The 18,247-nt window shown below is 39.5% G+C and overlaps 1 protein-coding gene across 1 annotated transcript; it reads right to left on the bottom strand.

The window, feature by feature from the left end:
• Positions 1 to 1,843: 1,843 nt before the first annotated feature.
• rb1cc1 (RB1-inducible coiled-coil 1) lies at positions 1,844 to 16,794 on the bottom strand. Its single transcript, XM_070973434.1, has 23 exons — positions 16,424 to 16,794; positions 15,261 to 15,385; positions 15,024 to 15,150; positions 14,753 to 14,923; positions 14,425 to 14,627; positions 13,810 to 14,212; positions 13,542 to 13,712; positions 13,269 to 13,453; positions 12,897 to 13,083; positions 12,253 to 12,334; positions 12,072 to 12,136; positions 11,856 to 11,959; positions 11,179 to 11,305; positions 9,023 to 10,959; positions 8,564 to 8,750; positions 6,584 to 6,692; positions 6,064 to 6,367; positions 4,384 to 4,435; positions 4,236 to 4,283; positions 3,721 to 3,779; positions 3,367 to 3,494; positions 2,969 to 3,039; positions 1,844 to 2,751 (listed from the first exon to the last, which is right to left on the bottom strand). Exons 2-23 carry the CDS (start codon positions 15,329 to 15,331, stop codon positions 2,674 to 2,676), a joined length of 4,869 nt encoding a protein of 1,622 aa, XP_070829535.1. The 5' UTR covers positions 15,332 to 15,385; positions 16,424 to 16,794; the 3' UTR covers positions 1,844 to 2,673.
• Between the last annotated feature and the right edge of the window lie 1,453 nt (positions 16,795 to 18,247).

Genomic DNA, 18,247 nt, shown 5'->3' with positions numbered 1-18,247 from the left:
CACCTTTACCCATCTAAACCTTAATTTAGTGCCTCCAGCATATGTTGACATGCAGAGAAAAGCCATTATAATGTGTCTTTGAATTTCAGCTGATGGCATTTAAAAGCTGCATTAATATACATGTCTTCATGCAATTACTGAAGTACATTTGTCATGAATTTATGCGTTTGTACATAAAAAAAGTTCAGGTTACTTTGGAACTGTTTGCACGACTGTGATAAAAGAGATTCATTTGAATGAAATTGTGTTTGAAAATATACTGTTAGGTAAGTTAAATCAATCAAAGTAAATTTTAGGGGAGGGTCTTTTACTCACGAATGACTTTTTTACTACATTTGTCCAAAGGAAACATTAAGTCTACAGTCCTCAGTACATCAACTCTATATGAGAAGCCATTTTTTGTATAATTTGTTGTTGTCATGTCCATTGAACAGTTATTTATAGTAAAACTGTGCTGTTAGGTCTCAAAATCAGTGTCCTCGTAAAAAAAAAAAAAAAAAAAAGGCTTTTTAAATTTTGTGTCATATGTTTGCATGTGTGTCTCTGAATATGCAGGTTGTTGTTGTGTGTGTGTGTCTATGTAATACATGTGTAACATGTTTGTGTCTGTGACAATCTGAATTTTTATAGCTATTTTCAGCTTGTATGTGTACTTTTTCTTATCTACTTGTAATGCATCTAATCTCAGGCTTTAATAAGTGCTGCATAAAAAAAAACATTATTATTTAAACAGGTTTGTAACATGTGGTTTTTCATCAGTTGCTGCTTTTCCTGTTGAATTAAATCATATATTCCTGTTGAGATAAATATTACAGAACAAAAGCAGAGATTCACACATTGTAAATTACTATGCATACAGCATAACAGCAGCTAATTTTATGATACTGTATGATGAGTACTGAAGATAAGCAGTCTACTGTTGCAGAAAGAAGTTTGACAGTTTTAATGGTGGAACTAGCAAGAGACTACACATGGCAATGTTAAATCCCATTCAGCCTGATGAGTGACTCCCAGCAGCACTGAGCTCAGTGGGGGGTTGTAAACATTTACACTAAGAGCCTGTCCAGTGCACATGGTTGGTGCTTGCCAGCCACCTCGGTATCGAATGTTGTGTTGCATATTTTGTCATTCAGGCCTGTCCCGAAATTGTAGGAATCACACCATCAATTTATGAAGGAGCCATCCAAATGTGACAACAGGCTTATGCTAAATGGAGAAAATAGAGCTAAACATTGTTAAAACACCCCTAGACCCACATGGTAGAGAGTGCTCGGCGGAGAGCTGCTATGCTCCCCGCTGTGAACTGGGAAAGTGATGTTGGTGGGCTTCCTTCTCCATGAGGGCCGCATCGTTCTTGGGCCCCGATTTGAAGCCTTTTTGAAGTCTGTTTCCTGCAGCAGCGTGCCAACATTAATGTTTCCACAAAAGCAAAAATGCTAAATCAAATGAATACACTATACTGTGCTATTCCACACTGACTCCTGAATCCCCCAGAACATTTTAAAAGCATCATTAAAAAGCTGTTTATTATATATGTCCTAAAAGTCAATAATATACATTTTCATGTATTTTATTTTGCAATGATAAGCTATGATAAATGGTTTTTCATCAGTTAATATACAAAACTCAGCAGGCCTCTGAAGCTATGGTCTTCTATTGTAGTTAAACTAACTAATGATGTTCATTCAGAGTTTAACAGTTTCCTCATAAACCTGGAGAACTATTAACCCTTAATGAACATACATCACAGCGGTGAGTTCAAAACCATCATGTACTTTCATTGGCATCCCACATAATTCCCAAATACGGAGCAATAATGAGTGGCCATCATAAAACAGCAGAATATGTTTGGGATCAATCCTTTATTGTTTCAAAACTCTATCTTTTACAATACAGTCATTTATTGTTACATGTGTGATTTGATGGGTAATGTACAATGTCCTCTGATAATGAAACACAGTCACAAAGTATTCCTTTCTACATATCAATATTCTATGATAGTGAGAAGTTTGTGCTGATATATTTACTTAGTTCTGACAGCTCAATTAACTTCCCTTTTCAAATCAACAAAAGCATTGTTTTTGAAAGTGCATTTCAAGGATTGCAAAGATGACTGTTTCCTTCAGTCAGCCATAATGTACATTTCAGTATTGACAGAGGGCCACACTGCTTTGTGAGTAACAAACAGCATTAACTACATTTCCAACTACAACATTTATCTGGATAAGTAAATCAAAGAAAATATATCAATATGCATGCCATGAACATTCCTCCATAAACATTTATAATAAATGTATATTTTTATTTAATTATGTTGATAATGACACAGTATTTTCCACAAAAGGACAAATGCTGATAATGAGAACTAATATTTACCATCCAAATTTTGCTCAGTTTACACACACAGGTCAAATGGCATAATGCCACAGTTTATAGGGCCACGCCCTAATTAAGTTAATAGCATTTGGTCCACAATAACAAATATGGGTTTAAAAGAAAAGAAAAATGTGGTAGCAGGTGGGATTTTGAACGGAAAGTCAAAGTAGCGTGATGACGATCTTAATTCTTTCCATTTTTAAGGTCTTTCAATTTTCATGTTATGAATTATGGTTGTGAAGTTTCTGTTCAAAAATTAAGCAATATAAATATACATTTTAGCTCATTACTTGGCTATTATACTTTTCTGTTCCATGGAACAGCTTTCACTCTGTAGAACTTGGTTCCTAAAGGAACCTTGAACCTGTTCTGGGCCTAGTGAAGGGAAAAAAGACAAGAAAAAAAAGTTTTGTAAGACATAGAGAAGGTTCAAACTGAGCAAATGTGAACATTACAGCATTACTGACACAGTACATCCAAACCCAGCCAAGAAGCACATTTTCAGAACCACACTTAATTGATGTCAGTATCCTGGTTCTTATATATTTATTGAAAACACACACAAAGAAAACACTTCTGGTGAATTTAGTACCTTTTTTGCTTGACAATACTCCTTCTCCATCACTTTTCCAAGTACCCACGGCCGTCTTGAGGTCCCTGATGCTAAACAACAAAGCAAATTGACTTGTTAAACAAATACTCACTGAACAATTAGAAAACCACCAATATATGTAAATATATGTGTATGTGTATGTGTGTGTGTGTGTGTGTGTGTGTTTAGCATAAAGCTTATGGAGCAAATTATAGCAACTATAAAGCATAAACCCCCATTATTTGAGAAAACATGGAGATACTGTATACAGAGCCACTGTCATAAATGCATTCATCGCAGTGTACTAAACAGCTCTAACTGATACATTAGTAAATGAACCACCAAACGTGAACACTACAGTGCTCATCGTGGTCACAAAGGGTCTGGGCGAAGCTGACCTGGTTTGAGGTCCAGTGCAGTGAGAGACTCTGAGTGGAGGAAGTAGAGGGTGGGACCAACTGTGAACAGGACGTAGTTGTCATGCCTTTCATCCAGGATGATTAGAACCAAATCGCCTACCTGGAAACTGAAGCATAAAAAGATGAACAAAGAGATAAAGGGATGATGACACCGAGTTCTGCAAACTGCTAACAAAAAAGACGACACATTAATGGTAATTACACAATAATGTGTATAATTACACTGCGTGTAATGGTGGTCAGAGTTTTAGCTAAAAACAAACAAAAAAAGAAGCTAAAAATCACATCAGAAGCCGCGTGCTATGGCCAGATGTTATGTTTTTATTCACTTACTCTCTGATGGCGATTTTGTCTGAATGCCGTGACGACACAGACGACATGCTTTGAGACATCTACAAAGAAAAGGATTAGGGCAACGTTACACATGTTACCATGAGGGATTAACAATACTGGTTATATTGGCTACAGATGACTTCTAACATTTGTCTTATTGGGCATTTGCAAGAAAGAGGCTTAGTAATTCGAATTAGCACTTTCACCCTGTTTACACAATTATCGTCCAATTTTAGTTTTACCCTTCTTTGTGAATCAATCATCACAACTGATTAAAACAATTTTTCAGACCACTAAAGTATATTTTAACACCCAAACTGGTAAACAGGTTTTTGTTTGATGGATGCAATTTTCCTAATATTCACCCCTCTACACGTTCTACTGACACTCTTCCTAAAAATTCATTTTTCTTCACTGAGCTCTTTGGCCTCCTGGGTCAGGATTTTACTCTTTGATGCTACTGCCACCTAGTGGAGCAGGTGCTAAACAGCCCACAGAGATAATAAGTAACTGACCAGTCTTTGACTGAGGCGCTTGTTTTCTTCTTCCTTCATGTGTAAAGTCTGAAACATACGTTACATTGATTAAACAGACAGAGACATCCAGAAACAAAGCGTCTTGTGCTCTCAAATGCAATGTGATCGATGAAGTGTGTCTATTTACCCTCTCAAGTAAGAGTATGCGCTGTTTCTCCTCTGACATCAGGATGTTATCACTTAGAGAGAAAACATGAGATTACTGATTAATGTCCTGTGAAAAAAAGTCGGCAAAACTAAACACTGAACAAAATATAAATCGCTTCTCATCTTCAGCCTGGCCTTTAATCTGAACAGTAATGAATGAAAACTTACACTGCCTGATCCTAGCTTGCCTTCCTTCCACTGTCAAATGTCCTTTCTGTCCACACAATGGTATTTTGAAATCCTTCTTCAAGAGGGCAAACACCTCTTTCTGTCAGTGACTGGCGACCATTTCCATGTCATCATAACAAAAGACTCTATGCGGTGTATAAATGCAGCCACTTTGAGGTGAGCTGCAAGTTTGGGTATACTCTATACATCAAATATGCAAAGAATATTAATAAACATAATACTATTGATTAAGGGGAAAAAATGTACAAATATTTAAATAAGATCATATCCAAAAGAGTAAAATGGTCAAAGTCCAAAGTCCTCCATTCTTAAAAAAGTGAGAGTTATGATGCAGAAAATATAATAGTGTCATCTTTTCAAATCAGGTTTTGCTGTTGGTAGGTCAAGTAAAATGACAGATAGACATGTAATCAGTATTAAACTCAACACAGACACCTGACCTCTTTAACGACATGTCAACAAAAAACAGTTTCTGCAGTAAGGTCAAGTGAAAATCTGCTTCAGTGCTGCTCAATAAACATGATTTCTTGACAGTGTAACGAGTGTGTATGTAACGGATTTCTGAAGGGATGTGAAGCAAAAGGGAAATGCAGGAGTATCGCAGTAAGAGCAGCGCAAAGAAATTAAAAGAGATAGAAATGGTAAGTATTTAATTAAATAATTGAACCTTCAATCTAAATAACTCAGTTTCCACAGTGGACCAGTAGGTTATTTATAAAAGTCAGATGTATGTATACAGTTCGAACAAACTGAGTGAACGGAGAAATTCCCCTTTTGGCTTCAGCATCACATGTTACTAAACAGAAGAGCTTCAGTCTGAACTGAAACTCTATCTAGTCTTCAACCAATTGATTGGTCGCGGGCGAGGGGGAGACCTGTCTTTTTGTGGTCTTCTTTTGTTGTGTATCCAACTGTCGATAAAATAAATGAATTTAAAAATGAGCAGCTCTGGCTCTGATGCAGCTCGCTTGGCGCTTGATTTGCAAAATATCACGAGTGATAGCTGATCAACACTGAAGGCCACTGTGGTACAGACAGGCCAACAGAATAGCATGTGCAGGTGGAGCTGTGCCTTAATCCAGTGGATTAAGAAGTGCTTTTCTCCTTATGAAAATAACACCAGCAATCGTCCAACCAATGAGAATTTGGTTGGGCAAGAGCATATCGACCAACAGACCAGAAGGTGTCAGCCCTACAAAAGAGACTTATTATATATCATTTAATACACTTATACAAGTGCCGGTCTGGGTTAAAAAATAAGGGGTGGTGTCAGGAAACATAGTATGACTGGCCAAACGCATGCATGCACAGGCCTTAATCTGGCTAAGGTAATGCATGTAAATGTGTTGTCTTAACCTGATTTCTCTCCAGTGAACTTGTTTCTTGTGTGCATGTAAACTACATTAGCTTGCACAATATATCTCAAACTACAGCATCGACAAAGGCGTGTCTGTTAAGAGAGGATACTTACTGGACTGTCACCATGCTGGCCTCCACTGCTGAATCAACTTGTTCGTCATCTCGAATGGCTGCCACAGAGGCCAGTCTGTCACATTCAGCCGTGGACTCAGAGGAACAAGCCCCAGCAACAGGCAGAGCTCGAGCTGCTGCTGCTGCTGCAGCTCCTGCTTCTGGGAGCTCCAGAGCTGAGGGGTTAGGAGTGAAGAAGGCAGAGGAGACCAGTGCAGTTCTGCGCAGGCGGTTAAGCTCCTCTTCCAAGTGCTTCTTCTCCTGCATGACACTAGCTCGGTCCTCTGAGAGTGTCTCTATCAGACCTGCAGTAAGTTAGGATAAATAAGAAACACTGGCAGGCACTACATACGGCTAACATAAAACCCCAAAGAATGCTATTCCTAAAAAATAGAAATGGTAGAGAAAGACAATTGATTGCGACTATTTGTCTGGTGGGGTGCATCAACATTAGAAGCTTCTTTCATTAGAAACCAGAAACATGGCTACCCTCCTCTCAAAGCGCTCTCGTACACACTCACCTTTGTCCTTCTCCTGCTGTTGTGTAACTTTCCGCAACTTCTCTGTGAGCTCATTGATGATCTGCTCCTTCTTCAGCTTCTCACGGGTTAGAACAGTGTTGAAATTAGTCTAGAGAATCAAAACAAAAGACAAAAACAAAACACTGTAACAAACCTAACAGCCAATTTTTGATTAATTTCTACCAAAGCACAATTGCTTTCAGGGGACGTTCTGACAGTGCAGATCAGCTCGCAGCCATGGGACTTATAGTGGTTGTGTCGTTTTTTTTTTACTAATCTGTTTGATTTTTTGATTTTTTTTCGCCTTGTTCCATATCTGATTTTGCACCATTTATCAAACCCAGTATCAAATTGCAAAAATGAAATGTAATTATGTGGGCTCGACTGTAATCTCAAATAACAGTAAAGAACAGCTCACTTATGCAATATTTTGTGCAACAAAAAGTCTTCTTAGTCAGCTTAAAGTATGAAGGGTGGTGCAACAGAGACGTCCAATACCCACGACAGAGATGAGTGATGAAGTGTGTGTGTGTGTGTGTGTGTGTGTGTGTGTGTGTGTGTGTGTGTGTGTGTGTGTGTGTGTGTGCAATTTGTGAAAAGTTTAAAACAAAAACAAACTTTCTGCTGTCTGTCAGGCATCTTTTGGTGTAAAGCTCTCAGACAGTCTGAGAGTAGAGCCAGTACAGAAAAACAAATGAGTTCAAGGCCGATCGGTTGATGTGTGAGGCTCAACCTGAAACTGAATGCAACTGGCTGAGAATGAGGGTCAATAATTATTAAAAATTAAAACATCTCACAAAGTAAGTGCTCACTGATATATTGAAATGCATTTCAAAACAAATCGTAACTCTGTTTAAAGTTGACTCAGCAGCACGTCAATGCCGTTAGCAGAGCATTCACAAGATACTACGTACATCAAGGCCGTGTCCAGGCCGTGTGGATTCTTGGCAAAATGTTCTCACACACACACACACACACACACACACACACACACACACACACACACACACACACACACACACACACACACACACACACACACACACACACACACACACACACACACACACACACACACACACACACACACCATTGTATGTCACTAAAAAGGAAATTTTTTTTGGTTTCTGTATATCCGTGTAGACCTGTAAAATGGAGTACAAGACAAACAATGATGTTGTCAGCTCAATTCACAGATGCCAGTTGTTGTTTTGTGTAACGTGCCTCACACAACGTCGGTAATTTTAGACGTTTACTTCGGTTTTGGATCATTTTATTGAAGTAGAAAAAGCTCACTACGGACGCTCACAATGTTCTGCCCTGGTCTTGTTGACCTTGATGATGTTGACTTTATTGCCACCTACTGGTCTGGCATGCTTGTTTCAGCATCAGGTATCACTTTTGTGTTCTTGTATGTACAGAGATGTTTTGTAAAATGAAGGTCGTGTCATGAAGGGTTTTTTAAAGACAGGGGAAAAATATCTGTTAAATAAATAATTGTATATGTGTAGACAAGGTCTCAGTTGCCAATTATGAAGAATATTTAACTAACAGTCTCATACAACAGGCCTGCAATACACCCTTACTGACATGAAGGTTAGAGAGATGTTGATCGACCTTCAGTCATTTTGGAGGCTGTGGTTTATGGTGCTGTTGTATTATATTACATTACTCTCAGAAGCATTTCTAAATATTTAGTCTAGCCTCATTGATATAAATGGGATGGACAAAATATTAGTAACCCTGTCTACCTCTAAATGTTGCAAAGCTAAGTGGATCTTAATTCACTTTGGGGTACTATCACACGTCAAAGTGTGAACAAACTCAATACCTCTATCTTACATGAGCAATATATCCTCAGCTATGGTAAGAACTGATGGTACATTGTCTTGGAAGGAAATTAGATAAAGGTTTAGTTTCCACTTCACTTAACATCACATGACATTACTTTTCCTGCCCATTTACAGGTCAAACACAAACCTGCTGCTCTGCGATTAGCGAGGTCTTGATGTTCTGTATCTCCTCATTCTTCTTCTTCTCCAGGAGGTCCATCTGAGACTGCAGGGAGGCCCTCTCCTGCTGCAGCCGCTCTTGTAGCGCTGAGTCTAGAGACAGAGCTGCTCCGGCATCTGCACACCCCTCAGCTTGCAGTGGCAACCCTTTATCACTGAAAGGCACACAATAAACTTTCATTCTGACAAAGGAGTGACGTAATCTGGACATACAAGATGCAAGACAAGAGTTAACAGTTCATTGTTAATTAACAGTGCGATAGATTATTTACATATCTAACCTCAGATTTTCTTTCAGTGTAACATTTCAAATGTAAGCAGATTACATTTACACAGACTGGCAGCCAGGTCGTGATACTCTAACAATGCAAAAACCAAGGGTAGATTTCTATATGTGGTGTGTCTGCCATTGTGATCAAACACTTACCTTGTCAAGGACTGTCTCTCATGAAGCTCATTCTCAAGTTGTCTAATTTTGTCTAACAGTCTCTTCTCCATCTCCTCTTTCTGCTGCTCTAACTCTTTAAAGGCATCTGGTGATGCAACCTTAGAAGCCTCTTCTTTTTCTAAATGTTTCTCAATCGCTTTTCTGTTCTGCTCTAATTTTTCGGAGAGCAGGTCATTTTCTGCCTGCAAATTGCTGATAACAGTCCTCAGCTCTTGCTCCAGTTCTTGGAAACTCCTCAACTGCTTTTCTTTTTCTTCACTCAGAGCAGTCACTTGCTGATCTACTTCCTGCTTAAGTTTCTGTTGCTGATCAACATGATTCCTCTCGGCGTCCTGGGCTTGCTGCTGCAGGGAGGAGAGCTCGTTACGCAACAAAATAGTCTCCTCGTCGTGCCTGTCCACCAGCTCTGAGATGCAGTGGTCCTTCTCAATCCTCATGAGAGTCCTCAGCTCAGCTAGGTCGACTTCATATTCCTCATTTTTTACCTGAAGCTGTTTTCTGATACCTGCCAGCTCCTCACGAAGGACTTTGGTCTCAGCCTCTACTTGGGACTTCACAGTCTCGGCCTGCTGCGTCTTGGCTTCCTCAAATAAGAGTCTCACCTCTTCTGTCTCTGACTCTTTGAGGGCTAGCTCCACCTCCAGTTTGCAGCGGAGTTCTGCGAGCTCAGTCGTACGAGCCTCCAAGTCCTTTATTTGTTTGTCCTTCTCTCTTAGTGCAGCGGCATGGTGATCGTCTGCCTCACTCAACTTTGCACTATTTTCAGCAGCCAGATGTGCCAGAGCTGCCTGGTTATCCTTGGTAAGGCTCTCCAGTTGTACCTTGTGTTCCTGCTTCATTCTGTCCTCCAGCTCCTTTAAGTGTGACTGCTCAACAACTTCCAACTCTTGCCGGATCTTTTGCTGGCTACGTTCAATCTCAATGTGCAGATTCTTAAGCTGGCTGCTCAGAGAGTCTCTTGAATCTGAGAGCGTCTTGATCTCTTCAGCTTGATCGCTGATCATTTGCTCCAGGTTTTTGATTCTATCCATGTGGCTACTCTCTTTTTCAACCCATCGCTCTCTCTCATTCTCGAGCTGAGTAAGTTCCTTCTCTTTGCGCTCCATAAGCCCCTCCAGCTCCAGCATTGCACGCTGGACATCTCTGACAATATTCTGGTTTACTTGGTTTTCCTCCGTTAGTGTTTCAACCTGCTTCTCAAGCCCTTGCCGAAGGGAGAGAAGCTCACTTTGATGCTGCTCCTTCAGTACCAGTTCATGGGTCTGGCAGATGTTGTTCACAATGCTGCGCATCTCTGTGGTCATACTCCTCAAGACAAAACCAAAGTCATGTTGTTCTTTTAATACCATGCCTCTTAAGTGATAGAGGTCATCCTTTACACTTCTTAAGTTGGAATGAGACTCCTCTGCAGCTGATCGGTACTTGTCAATAACTTGTTTGAGGACGGTGATCTTTGCGTTCTCCCTCTCTAGTATTGTAGTGTCATGCATACGCTTGCTGTCAATAGCATTGATGACTGAAGAGTACAGTGACTCCACCATCATTTCAGGGCTAGTAGGGTCACTGATGGGGTTCGGAGAGATCAAGTTCTCTTCAATCACAAATTCATTTACAGCAGACATGAAGTCAGATTCAGGGCTTTCTGCTAGAGAATCCAAGTCAAGGGAGCCCTGCTGCAGGACTGGATCCATGTTCGGATGGCCAATGGTTTCAAAGTCAAATGTCTGTGCATCTATGCTGTCTGGGGACAAGTCCTCAAGAGGAGCTGGGACGGGAACATGTAGGGGCTGGCAGCTGGGTCCCTGAAGGCTAAGAGAAGAAGGGGTTTTGGAGGACATCGGTGTTGTGGTCCCAGGTATGCTTCCAGACTGTGGGGTCAACACGGTTGATCTGTGAGCGCTGCGACTACAGGATGCCTGCGAAGACAGAGCACACAAAGGGAGAGGGAGAGAAGGGAAAACCTCATGAATAAAAGACAAAAGCAAAACCATGCTATGATTAAAAAAAACAAACTGGATTTCATACCGAGCATATAGATATGCACTATGCAGAAGAACCATTTTTGATTTGAACAGTAACTAGCCTATCTTAACTAAATAACACAAAAAACAGGTTGTTAATGAGGCTGTTCTTACCCTTTGTTCACTTAGCAGGTCAGTAATAGTTTGAGACATCTCATCCACACTCTGTGCAGCTTGGACCAGCTGGTGAAGCGTATCTACATGACGATTTAAGGGCTCGAAGTCACACATTGTGGGAACCCTGCAGAAAACAAATACAAGGAATAAAATTTAGGACAGAATGTTCAACTTCTAACAGTCTAGGACAAAGGTTTGTGAGGCAGTGATACAGCAGCTGGGGTTCAGGACAACATCAACATCAGAAAAAAGTGTTATACCACATTTATCTTATGAACAGTTCCCTGCACAGCTTTGAACCTCAGCCCTTCCTGACCAGACATACTCAGTTTGATTTTACAATGATCTCAGTAAACTGTGGTGTTTATCTACTTTTGCTTGACTGATTATCTGCTAATTCTTAAAGACTCTAAGACTAAAGACTGAAGAAAAAAGTTAGAAATGTCTAAGAGTTTAAAGTTAGCTGAGTAATGGACCTGTGTTTAAAACCTTACCTCCTACTGTAGTCTGTTTTGTATATTGTTAAAGCATATTTGACTATTCTACAAAAAAAGCACTCAGATTAACAAAATGAATGTGATTTATAAATGAACACAAGCTTCCAAATGTATGTGTTTATTGTCCATATCTTAGGACACTTGTGGTAGTGTTACATAACTGACAAGTTGACTTACATAAGGAAAGGCTGCACCTCTACAGGACAACATGATTTCAAGTACTGCAGGTCCTCAACAGAGATGTCTGGAAGTTCATCATCAAACCTTCTGGGCTTTCGTGTCTATTACAATAATAAACAGAGAAAAAGAAGAGATGCCTCATAGGACAGTGGACATGGACAGTGGATATATAAAATACCAATTTTGTCAAGATGGTTTTAAATTCTAACTTACACAAAATGATGTTGGAGGCCATGAATCAAGTCCTCTAAACAAACGATTTCTTAGGAAAGATTTCCCTGAAAGGAAATAAGCAAAAAGATTAAAAATCTTGGTTGCAATGTATTTCAGAAGTGCAGCGTTCAGTAGTGACAACTCAAAGGGCATCAGCTGAGAGTTTTCAAAAGGCACTTACTAAAGAGTTTCCCAAAGGATTCCCTTTTGAACTTCTCTGCCTCGTACAGTAGTTTCCCATCCTTCACAAGTGCATACGCCCACTGAAAACATGAGTCGTAAAGATTTAACAAAAACAAAAGTACTCATTGTAAAAGGACTTTGTGGCATTTGTTCGAAATGTTTTTAAAGTTGCCGCTAGATGGCAATTTTCATTCTCTAGTGTCAAAAAATAAGATTATTTAGTTTCAAATCCCAAACCACACAGCGGTATGCTCCTTGTCTTTCATGATCCTGCTAAATACGATGTCCCACATGAAAGGTCATCAAGACCAGTTCCATTTACAGCAAAAATACATGGCCGCAATGACAATGAAAGACAGGCACTTCCTCCAAAACATAAAAACAAACAATGAAGTTTACAAAAAAAAGGTTGAAATGAATTTAATTGTCAAGCACCAGTAAACAACATAATTGGCCTCTTCTCTTTTCATCATAGTGGCAAAGTCAGAGGACAACTGCCAAAATAGAGATGAATATGTAATTATATGCTCAGCACGAAACACACCTGAAAGCTACAGATTCAGTCAGGCAAAAGAGCTCACCTCTTTGTGTCACTATGTGTAACTGCAAAATGAGCATTCAATCATGGGATTTAGCACTGACCTCTCTGTAGTGTCGCATAAACATTTTTCTCCTGACGACTTCCACCACTGCCAAGCAGTACATCTGGGGCACAGTACTGAGGGCCTCCACCACCCTCACTCTTTCTATTAGTTCTGTCAGAAGTCTGAGTAGAGCCTGAAGCTTCTCGCCATCCTGGTCTGCATGAAGCATCACGTAGCAGCACCATCTGATGAAAAACCATTAGCGCCGTCAAAGTTGCAAACACGATTCTCTTGACTTTTGCATTTTCAAAACCACTAAGCCGAAATTTGATAGAACAAACTAAAAGCACTATGTACAAAGGAGTAGTGAGTTATGAAAAAAAGTAGAAAAGGCAATAGATATATGGGAGGAAGTGGTTTTCAGTTTTACTTGAGTCGGACTTGAAGGTTGTTTGCAAGTTCTTGTTTGGCAGTGGTGCACTTCTTTTTGATGTCAAGCAACTTCCTGTGGTTGTTCAACATGATCATCAGCTGGTTGGTGTGACTCAGACACAAGTCAGGCAAAACAGATGTATCCTTCAGGTTTTCAGCCCGCTTCTGATTGGCCAAAAATCCCTGCAAGAGACAACATTTAAGTACAATAGATAAAAAAACAAAAGACAGACAACATAATTTAACGGTGTTTATCTTTTACTTTACATACCTGAGCAAGTTCTTTCTGTTCATTCACCAATTTCTTACAGCTTGCAATCATTTGGTCAAGAGCATACAACCTGTCCTCAAGCCCCTTGATGGCTTTCATATTTTGATTATCTAGCTTGGCAATTGTGTCACGACAGTCTGCCAGGAAGGGCTGAATGATCCGTGGGTCAAGCTGAAAGAAACGTTACAGTGAAGACATTTTCCCACACAATACATGACTACATATTCACAACACAAAAGACACATCTATTCATACATCTGTGACTCACCCTATTGATGGAGTCAAAGCATTTCCTCACAACCGATTCCACATCATTGGGTCTGTCTTGCACGTTGATCCAGTCTAATAGTGTGACATTGAAGCAGGATGTGTTGGCAAACTCTGGAGTGTCATCATCCAAAAGCGCAGCTCTCAAACCACCACTATCAGTCATTTCATTTGTTTCCTGGTCTCCGGTTGGTTCACATGTGGCTGTTCCCGAAGCAGATAACTTGGAGGACCTCTGTGCACCAGCAGTGCAGAGCACAGATTCAGTGGATTTTTCCTCTTCTGTCTCATCCGAATCCTTTCCTGGAGTTGAGCTGGACTTCTCCATGCTCTCTCTGTAACTGTGTCTTGTCAAACATTCCAGTAGAGGTATCCTGGCCATCACAGAAACTGCTGTCCCTAACCTGCAATCAAGCAAAATGTACATTAAGACATTAAGCTCATTTCCTTTTAGCAGATATATATTACTACTTGCATTATTTCCAGCCATTTTGATGTAAGATGGCAGCAAAGCCAATATGGAGATACTAATAAACATACAGCACTTTGTATCACCAGTTCAAAACTAATGAATAAGCCATGCAAAATACAAAATATCATGTGTGCCAACACTTACTTTGTAAGTTTCTCCTTAATTTCTTCCAAGTCATGTTGATAATTTGAGTATGCGGTGTCAAATTTCATGAGCAACTTCTGATACGATAGAGTGCAGTCATCCAGATTAGCCATAATAGCAGCCCAGCCTTGGTGTTGAAGGTGTTCATCATGAACCAAACGTTCACAGAAAGAGCTAAGTTTATTGGCAACTTCAAACATTTCCTGGAGAGGCAAAAACATAACAATGTCAGGTCAAATCAGTAGCATTCCACTGTTAATAGATTAGTTACAATGACTTTATAATGTACTTAAAGAGACACACATCATAAAAATGGAGAGATAACTACCAGAGCAAGTTGTGTTCGTGAGGCAACAGTGTGAAAGACAGCTGGCATCAGTAGAGACTCCTCCACCTTAACCTGAATCTCACTCTCAATCGAGAAGGTGGTTTTGGGGATCGTTGGATCCCGGTCACACAAGATCATCTCTTTGTTGAACAGGAATATGGGGTTGGTTTCCTAAAGATCAAGTAAGGCATAAATAACCAGAACATCACATATGCAAACTGTATGCCTTCAAGGCAAATAAAGAGCATGCGAACTAATTGTATACACTTACAGTGCCAGCACTGTAGCTGCAGACACGCCTCTCTGCAGCCATACATTCCCCTCCATTGACAACAAGGACTTGATGTTGAATTGCAATCTTGTATTTGGCTTGGATGGCATGTTTAAGCTCCAGTACACTAAGACAAAATAAGAATTTATTTATATTATTTTATTTATTTCATTCACAATATCAAAGATATTCTGACCACTCTTTCTGACTAAAATTTGTAAAATGCCAGTTTCTTACGTTTGGACAGCAAGATCAGTGTCAAATGTCAATGTGCTGCCATTGTTGACCTGGAACACATACAACTTCATGGTGAATCTCCCAGAGTTCCTCGCACTTGACTCATTTAGTCATTCAAGGGAACCCTGTGGAAAAAAACAAATGGACACGAACATTTTAAGATTTCTTCATTATTGTTAAATAAGTTCTGGTGATAAGAGATACTTCCATTTACTCAAAACACAATGGCATAAATTTGTTCCATATATATATTCATGGTGTTTTCTTGCTAAAAAAAATATATATATATACAGTGTAATTACTTGTAAGAATATTATGATAGATTTCTTTCCATGATTTACATCACATGATTCAACAAAAGGCTAACATGGCATCACCCTCCACATAAACTTGTAGGGCCTTTGCAGTTTCTTGTCTGCTGAATAATTAGCTTTGCAGCTGAGTCACCATGTCGTTGGATACTGGCTGCTGCCAAGTGTTAAATATGTAAGAAGTCATCTAATATGTTAGTCTAATGTAATACAAAGCCAAACTTTCAGAACTGCCTGAAGAAGTGGCTAGTTCGCGTTTGTAGACGTTTATCTGGAAAGTGGCGAGCCAGACTACCGCACTGATGAAATACTAAGCTAAAGATATTACAAAATACAGTTAGCCCGAACTAACGTTACCCACAAACTGTTTACTGTTGTTCGCGTAACAAAATAAAACACCTTACCAGCTAAGCTGCTACCACAGACTGGCCGAATGTTGGTTAGCTAATTGCCTTTAATAACTGTTTGCACGTCTGTGGGCCTCCCATCATTCAGTGTCACCCGGGTACAAATGTTTATGTTTAACGTTACTGTTTTTAGGACAGAGACCACTGACGCTTGCTACCGTTGTTAGTAACCGCGAGGCCTCCAGTCATGGGTACGGTGCCAAAGAGGGGGCCACCAGCAGCTGCTACCGAGCTAGCTGGTCAATAATAACCCGCTGGTTGCGCTAACTGGCTATTAGCTAACACAGCTGTCAGGATAGCGCAGGATTGCTATTTCTAACGTCGATGAATCTGACAATGTAATTAAGATTAGCCGAAATGACCAACGTCACCTGCTTAAATTTGTATTTTTGTAAGGATGACATTATACGCTGCGTTAATTAAATTAATGGTTTTGTTTCCTTACCTCACTTTGCTCGCATCTCCCTGTTCTTGGTCTCCACCTCGCCTGGGCGAGCTGGCTAGCTAATAAGCTAGCAACCAAGCTAGCTAGCTAACCTGTTTTAGCTTGGCATACATAGAGCTAGTTTAGCAAGCCACTTAGCTAACGTTAGCTGGACTAAACTAGACTACAGTACGTGACAACCATGGTTAGTTGCACAGATTAACATTAGCCATATTGCCGCAAAATAAATTCCTAATTTGGCAAACTCCAGCCGAGATGGTGTAACGCGCGGACAAAACCACCAATTGTTTATCTCATGTAGCGGTTAGCTAACAACGCTAACACCCTCTCACTAGCTCAGTCTGTTTTGTTGTTGTCATCTGCTGATGTGCGATCCTTAAACGATCCATTCAACAGTGATCGAAATGAAAGCTAACATGCCTGAGTTGTTTTGCAAGCTAGCTCAACTTAATGCTTTTATATTTTTAGAAAACTATGTGCTGTATCTTTTATGCTAGATTTATATCCGAATAATAGTTATTTTTTTCTGAATTTCAGTTGGCTGGATTAAATTTACTTAGTAATAGTAATATGTTAATAGTAATTTATAAACGGTCAATCTTGCAATTTTTACATTTGAGTGTGACTGTGGAGGAATAATTAAGTTTTTATTTTCTGTTTCATTCGCCTTAAGCAAACATTTACAGATAAAACTCTTGATATTTACTTATTTAAAAATATTCTTGTTTTATTCACTTATTCTTTTGGCTTGCCAATAATACTGTCAGTATGAAATCAAGTCCCCTTCACAACTCTTTCAGTATTCAGCAATAGTAGCAGACATAATTTATACAAAAACATTTTATTACATGTTTTACGTATATAATTTTATTATTTAATTGTTTTTAATTTTGTTGCTTGTATGAAAAGCATACTTGGATCAATAAAGTAAATCAACAAAAATGTGCCTCCCACTGAATTAGTTCAAAACATTCGATTCTTACAACAGCGTCGAATTTCCCATCAGTATGTGCGTTCGTCACTGTACTCGTCCAGGTGTATGCTGGGAAAATAACAGAAAAGTCGCTGTCGAGTGTTTTGCTGCAACATGAGAAGGGGTGTGGTTAATGTGAGGCTGCAGTGTATGGATGATCCCATTTTGCTGCAGAGAGGAGGCAGCCAGGAGGCTATCGACAGCTCTAGTGGAGTTTTATTAAACTAAAACTTTTCATCTTCTTGTATTGCATTCTTTATTGGGCATCATTTTCGTAGTTTAAGACAGGAAAGGGAATATGCTCTAAAAATCAAATTAAATAAATGAATAACACCAGTGCAAAGTTGCTGCAAATTGATTTTCATTTGCTTTGATTAGGGTAATCAACCACAGAGGGAGGGACATAATCTGAAATCTCTGACATGTAGCCAAACAAACACTCAACAGCCAAGACTTTATCCTTAAGTGTTTATTTTTTTGTGTACCTTTATCATTGTCAATCAGAATCAGTGGACATGGGCTGCTGTCAATCATTTTTGCATCTTAGCCTGAAACCTTTTTAGAAAGATCGCTTACCAATGAAGTCTCCAAATGTTTCTAAGTCATAATGCATAATCATTAATGTTATTACTTCCCAGGCTCCACTGTGGTAAATGTAATGTATGCTTGTGGGAAATTATGAGGCCAGGGTTTTATCCCAAATATTATCTGTACATTTTGTACATCACGTATAAAAATTAACAAATCTATCCCTCGTGAGTTGGCGGATTAAAATTATGCATATTTCCATAATCAACAGTCAATGATGTCCACTGGACGTTGTCAAGTATGATTAGCCTTTTACAGAGAGC

This window comes from Chaetodon trifascialis, chromosome 11 (assembly GCF_039877785.1).
Source record: "Chaetodon trifascialis isolate fChaTrf1 chromosome 11, fChaTrf1.hap1, whole genome shotgun sequence".
Taxonomy (NCBI): Eukaryota; Metazoa; Chordata; class Actinopteri; order Chaetodontiformes; family Chaetodontidae; genus Chaetodon; species Chaetodon trifascialis.
The sequence above is the reverse complement of the archived record's forward strand: the minus strand, read 5'-3'. Positions and strand labels throughout refer to the sequence as shown.